Below are 7,504 nucleotides of genomic sequence, written 5' to 3' on the forward strand. Positions count from 1 at the left end.
AGTTTCCTTGTCTTCCTAGATAAGTTTCCTTATGTTGATAGATATAAATCATGGTGGCCAGCTCATAAAGTAGCTTGGAGTATAGATGAGATAACATAGATAGAGGGCACATCATGTTTCCTACTTTACAGATTAGGAAACTGAAGTCAGCCATCACTCTTACTGGCAGAGCTCTTCCCTTCCTTTGGGCCCCAGAGACCAGCAGTAACTGTAGGACTTGTCCTGAGGTCTGAGAGCATATCACCTCCCTCTGAGACATTGAACGCTTCTGTCTTGACAGTGATTTGCTCCAAGCTCCCAGTGTCCCACCAGTCCTGGGATCCTCCTGTGCTTGCCTCAGTAAGATATACTTCTCCAAGCGCTCAGCAGCCCCCTACCTATCTTCTAGCCCAGCAGTTACCCCACCTGCCCTTCCAGACCTGCCCCACTCCATAGTCTGAGACCCCTCAAATCCAGAGCAATGACCTGACAAGTGCTCATAGATTTTTGAAGTCAGTGAGTCAACATGATTGAACTTGTGGCTAACTCAGAAAATCTGGAACATACTTAATCACCATTACACGACCTGAATTTAGCACTGATGTTCGTTTTCTCCTGCACACACTGAATTTAGCGGCTAAAGCATGTAGCAAGAAATTGTATAAAGGAGTAGGAATGGAGGAAATGGGGCTGTCTTTGGAGATCATCTAGTCCATCCTCCTTGTATGACACATGAGGACCCTAAGGCCTGGAGAAGGGAAATGACTTGCCCAAGTCTATATACTACATAGAAGTGGGCGCAACCTCGTGGCTTTGGGTGCAGTGCAGTTTCCACACACCACTTTGCCTCGCTGGTTAGGTTCTTATTACATTGACTATAAGGGCCTGGGCCCCTTCCCGGCTCTGCGAGTCTGTGGCTCTCTGAATCCGCACTGGGTTTGGTCGGAGAAGATCGAGGCATGTGCTTAATTGTTATTGAACTCTGTGATTTTCCAAGGTCTATGCAAGTAGAGGAAGGAGCCATCCCCACTTGTCTTCAGATGTGCTTTTTGTCTGGCAAAGATACTGAATAGAGAACATCTTGTTCTCTTCTTCTATCTCCTGCCAAACAGTGTTTGGATAGCTGGATTCCCACTCCTGTTCTCTGTCTCTTTGTTCCTTTTGTGGCACTAAAATGCCTCTTGCTAACTAACTAGAGCCAACACCATCCTGGGCATCCCTTCCTTGTTATGGCCACCACTGACTTGGCTCTTGTTTGAACTTCCACCTGCTGAGGAACGTCAACCAGAATCACCCTACTAGATCCCTGGGTGTGTAGGTTGGAAAGACTTGAGTTCTGTCTTCTTTCCTTTCTCACAGCATCAGATAGTGAATGTTGTAATATTAACCTGGACACAGAGACCAGCCCCTGCAGTAGCGACTTTGAGGAAACTATGGGCAAGAAGCTGCTGAGAACCCTGAGTGAGTAGCTTTTCACCCAGACAAGAGCTGCACACCTGCTAGTTAGTAGAAACATCATGTTAGGATATTACTGCTGGAGGAGGAACCACTGACTCCTTTTGGGAACCCTAATGAGGTTCAATTGTGGAAATCCACAATAGGGGTTGGGCCAGGACTGCACCCTTGATGGTTTGGGGATCTGTCCCCTTCAGTTGGTGATCTAGGACAGGAGTCTGCAAACCATGGCATGGGCTAAATCCTGGCCTCCCTTCCCCACCTGTTCTTGTAAATAAACATTTATTGGATTATAGACCCATTTGTTATCTATGGCCCCAATGGCAGAGTTGAGTAGTTGCAACAGGGACCAAGTGGTCTGCAAAACCTTATTTACTATCTGGCCCTTTAAAGAAAGAATTTGTGTCTGGGAGACTCAAAGGAAATAAAATAAATAAAAAGAAAGCAGTATCCTCCAAGGAAGGAAGTCAATGGCAGAGAGAACAAGGTGAAAAATACTTCTTCCTAAAAACAACAGAGCTAGGAACAGAGTGCCCTTCCATCCTTGAGGATAATTATGTAATTACCCCCACCTGCCCCAGTGCAGCAGGGAGGTTGCTTCTGAGTTAGAGAATGTAGGCCCTGGGAGTGGCTCCCAGCTACACCCACCACCACTGGCTCATGGGACATCACAGGCTGTGAGACCAGTCCTCTCTCAGAGAGTGTCTAGCAGTCATTCGGGCCAGGGCCTTCAGGGGATGGGGAAGGCATGATCCTGAGGCGTTACCTGGGCTTTATTCAGTCTTCTCCAGGAAATCTCCATTCCATTGGCACTAGCCTGGGTTTCTGGCTTTTAGGAGATGTCATCTCAGTGGAAGGTGCATCCTAATCTTTCAAGATGTAAATATGCTGATATTAGCACAGGACACAATGCAGATTACTTCCTGCCAAACTATTAAGGGCTTTGTCTCCATTTCTGCTTCATTTTGAAGAGAGCTTGGACCACCAAGAAAGAGTGAATGTCCTCCCAGTCTTACAGATTGATCCTTACAAACTGTGTTTTTCAGGTGGTCGAAAAAGGAAGAGGTCATCAGATGGAGAGCGAGCCTCTGAGGAGAACTCCAACTTAATGCCTCTGATCACATGACAGGGCAGACAGCATTCACTGGGTGCGTGAGATTCCAGAGCTTTGGGGGAGAACCCACCCTCCCATCATCTGCTTCCTCCCACAGGTGACAGAGCGTTCTGCTTTCCTTACCACCTCTTCACCCCTAGCTGTCAGTTTGGCAGATTTTCCCTCATTGCCTCCAGTTTGACGCAGAGCCTTCCTGTGGCCATAATGGGAGGTGCCTGCGATGGAACATGCTAGAAATGGTCTTGTCCACAGCACAGTCTGAGACTGGAGAAGAAATGACCCCAAGCTGACAGTGCCACTCTGGGACCCCTGATGCCCTTTTAGTTCTTTGGGATCCCCTGATGCCATATTTCATGCTTAGCTTAACTCAGAAGGTGCCACTGGCAGACAGGCACATAGGAGGCTGGAGTAGCAGGTATGAAGGTTAATTTCAGGAGATGCACCAAGAATTCCTCCAGAACTTTAGAGCAGTGGGACTCAGCCATGTTGGCATGTGAAGTTACAGTACAGAAAACTGTCAGTGACCAGTTTCCTGTAGATAAGGGTTCCAGCAACCTGGGAAGTGTGCCTCAGCTGGAAGGGAAAGAATGTGAGATGGAACCTCAAGTCACTGTTTTTCCCAGGGACATATCTGTTTTGGCTCCCAATCAGCAGTCATTGATCCATGGATAAATCTGCTCTGGAAGAGGAGGAGCAGGGAGCAGAGAGACCCAATTGGGAGCCAGAGATGGAACTTCAGGTTTTAAGTTCAAATCAAAGCAACAACAAAAAAAATTATGTGGAAAAATTCTAAGCTGTTAAAGCAAGGTTAGCCATGACAGACCAAAGAGTGCCCAGGTCAGCCAAGAAGGATGCAAGCTCTCCTGGGACTTCAGTGTGCACCAAACAGCAACAGTGAAGAATCACTCTTCTTTTTCATCCATTCTTCTCACCCCCACCCTTACTCCACCCCAGCAGGTCAGCTAAGTGTACTTTATTCCAAGAACTTACTAGATCTCTGGGTTTTCACCTGGATGTTGGGGCAGATGCAATTCCAAGCATAACCACCAGATGGCAGAATGACTGCATATACCTACTAAAGAATAAAATTATTCTGGTGAGGAACCACACGGCCAGCCTCTGGGAAAATGTGGAAGTAAGTGAAGCTTGTCATTGGGACATCTGTCTCCCTTTCTGATCTATCTCCCACCCTTTGGGTTCCCTCAGTCAGAGATCCAGTGATCCAGTGCTGCCTGCTGAATCTCCAAACTGTTCCCAAGCTTTTCCATCCAGGCTTACCTCTGCTTCCTCTAAAACCATTACTGCTACATCTCCATACCCATTCAATCAGTAATCACATGGGGAGGTGGGAGACTGATATTTCCTCTGGGTTATTTGCATCTCAAAAGAAAATGCTTACCCACCAGAGCCTTTAACTCAGGGGTTCTTAACTTGGGGTCCATCACCCCAGAGGGTCCACTGTTGGACTTCAGAGGGTCCATGAAACCCCTAGCACTGTCAGAATTTAGTATGTGTTCTCATGCGTGTTTTCCAGAGGGCTAAAGCTTTCCTAAAATTCTCAAAGGTCTCAGACCCACAAGGTTAAAAACCACTGTTTAAGCTAGTGGAACTTTCAGCCCAAAGTTTCTGCAATGCAGAGTTAAGTGAATAGTGGGCAGTTCGAGACAGATTTTTAGTTATAAGTGGTCTTCTCAAGTGTCCATCAAATCGATGGGGAAAGCTGGCACCCATCAAGCAGTGGAAGTCCTCAGAAATTCTTGGCCTACCCTAGAGTATTATACAACCTATACCCCACACAACCCCGTTCCCTCTTCCCTGCCAAACTAGAGCAGGTGTTGCAGACAGGAGGGCCACAGCGTGTGGAAGTAAAGACTTTTCAGCTGGAGATGGCTTTCCCAGCAATGTGTTATTGACTTCATACCGCTTGCCTGGTTCTGTCTGAGGCTCAGCAGTGCATGACTTCTCGTAGACAACTCCACGGCTACCAGCCACCCCCAAACCTACTCTTGCCTGGTAGGAATGGGCAAAGGGTCAGCCCTCGGTGCTGGGTGCCTCTGACCCAAGCGGTGAACGGTGAGTTTCAAGCAAGAACTGCCATCATGCAGTCTTCTTGCCCAGCTGGCCACTGGCCCAAGGGGGCCTGCCTGGCTAGTCTTCATTACCCCTTAGGCCACCGGGCTCAGGCCACTGCTGCTGCATTACATCCCTCCCTTTGCAAAATCCCTGAGGACCCTGTCACCACTCCCCGCCTTATTCCTGGCCCCCGCCCCCAAGATTTTCTTCAGGTTAAAAAAAGTTTAAAAAAAAGAGGATTTTAAAATAAAGGATTTATGAAGGCTCAATAAATTGTAAATAATTTTTAAATAAAATGAAAATGCCTTTCCTGGAATGTGGCTGTTTTCCTTGCCCCTGGTGGTATTTGAGATGCCCGTTGGCTGGTACACACCTGTAATTACCTCGCCCGAGGCCCACCTGCCTGAAGCCGCACCTGCCAGGGCCAGGTGTGAGGCTGCTGTTAAGGTTACAGGAAAACGCCCAGGCTCTGCTTTGGGAGGTCAGATGGGTAAGATTTTGCAGGAGCGAATGCCGGAAATGGAAAGTAAAACCCAAATGAGAAGCCAGAGTGTGGATAAGGACACGGAAGAAGCACTAAGACAATAAGAAGGGCTGGCATTTGTGAACCCCTGTGATATGCGAGGTATGGGCTGGGTGCCTTCCAAGTTCAAGGGCTTGGGGACCAGACCCAGGCAAGCCCCGAGACAATGTGTTAGTCACACCAGCTCGCTTCTGCAGACCATTTGGAGAGGAGCCAAAGTAACACGACTCCAGCAGTTTCCAACCAAAGGCTGGGAAAAGGAACAGGGAGTGGGCCAGGCTTATTGGTGAGTTTTAAACAATGTGGAGGGAGGGAACAGCTAGACAGGTGGGAAGGTGTCTGGGCATCTAACATCTTTGAGGAAGGTTGGAATCGGACTCCTACCACCAATTTCTCAAACCTGCACACAGGCTGATTAGCGGCCTGTGCCAGAACGACTTAAGATTCTTCCCAGGAGCCTCCATAAAAGCTCTTAACTTCATTAACAATAATAATAAATGATAGTAACAACTATTTTGCTGAGGGCTTTATGTGCCAAATCTTGTGCAAAGTATACATTAGCTCATTTCTTTCTTAGTACTACCCTGTGAAGGAGGCATTACAGTCTGTCCCTGTTTCGTAGACTGTGAACCGGGCTCTGAGCAGTTAGGTGACTTGCTCAAGGTTCCACAGCCAGGAGGTGGCAGAGCCGGAGGTGTGAGCACCCTTCTGGGGAGCAGGCAAAACGTGTGAAACCATCCTACCTCCCACAGCCACAGTGCACACCTGCGTGCTAGGGGCCCTGAGAAGTCCTACGGGACAGAAACCATCAGAACTCAGTAAGCCCAGCTTGTCCCAAACTTACACAGAGCCCTTTTTTCATGTGAACACACCTGGGAAACTAGAACACACTGGAGGAAACACTGACCAAAATATATGTAGGAACAAAGTGAAGAGGCCAAAGTCCCACTGAGATTGGTGCTTTTTTAAAATGCTGCAACATTTTAGCACTTTGATTTAAAGAAGTGCTTTTAACCATTTTTTTCACTGGTGCTCTCCCAAAGGGAAAAATTAAATTTAAATCCTCCCTAACAAGAGAAATTAAAATACCAAGAAATAAGATGTTGTCAAGGAGGATTGCACTTTGAAGGGCCACCAACCATTTTCATATCTCAGGCTTTTTTTGCCTCCAAGAACCAACTTTTGCCCCCTTGGAGGTGCTGTCACCCTCTTGAGAATTCATGGTTTAAACTATGCTTGGGGGGAATGATAGACGGACAGAAGGTGAATCATTTGACTCCTCTTTTGCCTGTCTTCCCTGACTCACAAGCATCTTTAAATAGGAAGGAGAGCAAATATCGATAGAAAGGAAGGTAATGAAGAGATGAGTGCAGGATCATCCAATCACTTGAAGTCCGTTCACGTGTGCCAGGCCCAATCACACACTTGCACAGTGTCCTCTGATGGACTGCTGGGCATCCAGCAGGACGTTGAAGGATCTGGAAACCATATGCTGTGCGGAAACACTGAAGAATGGGGGAGGGGAGTTTCATGTGGAAAAGCAAAAACAAGGAATAACAACTGCTACTTTCAAATATTTGAAAGGTCATCAATTAGAAGAGCCAGTTGACTTAGTGTCTGTGGTTTAAAGGAAGGGAGGAGGGGACCGGGGAATAGGACAGATGGAGATCATGTTCTGGATCAAGGTAAAAGATCTTTTTAATGAAGGTGCTCCATCAATAGAATGGGATGCTTCACCATGTATTGATGCATCCATCCCCCGACCCCCACCCCAGTTGAAAATGACAAGTCAGAGACAATACAGAAGAGACTATTGCACCAGGGGATCACTTCTAAGACCCAATCACTTTCAAGACTGTAGGATTTTATAACAACTCAAAAGGGGAGATCCATTAAAATAACAAGAATTATCTTTCAATATTCTAAAACTCCAAGTAGCCCTCTTGGTGTAAGTAAGACTCAACCCCACGAAATTCTACATAACCATCATTTGGAGAGTCCCTTGGACTCTTATGGAAAATGTGATCTATGTTGAAGTGGCTCTAATTGTTTCAATAGGGTAGGCGGTACTCCAACCACAATGGGTGGGGCTGGTGTTCTAGCATCACCGTGAGTCATGTCAACCCTTCTATGAATCCGTGAAGTCCAGTTTCCAGAATGATATAAGAAGAGAGTTGGCCTTCTGATAGACAAGCCCACAAAACTAAAATAGAGTTGTGGTACCGCGAGTTCACTAAAGAGAGGCATATTGCAAGAATACATTGTAGTTTTTTCTTTAGCAACTAGTAAATCCCTTTATAGTATTCATTTTAAACCAGGGGTACACACCCATTAGTGGATCACAAAATCAATTCCATGGG

At 46.7% G+C, this 7,504-nt stretch overlaps 1 protein-coding gene across 2 annotated transcripts in view; it reads left to right on the forward strand.

Moving 5' to 3' along the window:
• Positions 1–4,937, forward strand: part of CNNM1 (cyclin and CBS domain divalent metal cation transport mediator 1) — a 63,027-nt gene extending 58,090 nt beyond the window's left edge. The window contains exons 10-11 of one of the 2 annotated variants that reach the window (XM_058543728.1): positions 1,339–1,440; positions 2,481–4,937. In XM_058543728.1, the coding sequence (XP_058399711.1) occupies positions 1,339–1,440; positions 2,481–2,560 (182 nt within the window). In that variant the 3' untranslated portion in view covers positions 2,561–4,937. The remainder of the gene's footprint in view (positions 1–1,338; positions 1,441–2,480) is intronic. The other variant, XM_058543729.1, reaches the window with a different exon arrangement.
• The last annotated feature ends 2,567 nt before the right edge of the window (positions 4,938–7,504 follow it).

Source organism: Diceros bicornis, chromosome 6, assembly GCF_020826845.1.
Source record: "Diceros bicornis minor isolate mBicDic1 chromosome 6, mDicBic1.mat.cur, whole genome shotgun sequence".
NCBI lineage: Eukaryota > Metazoa > Chordata > Mammalia > Perissodactyla > Rhinocerotidae > Diceros > Diceros bicornis.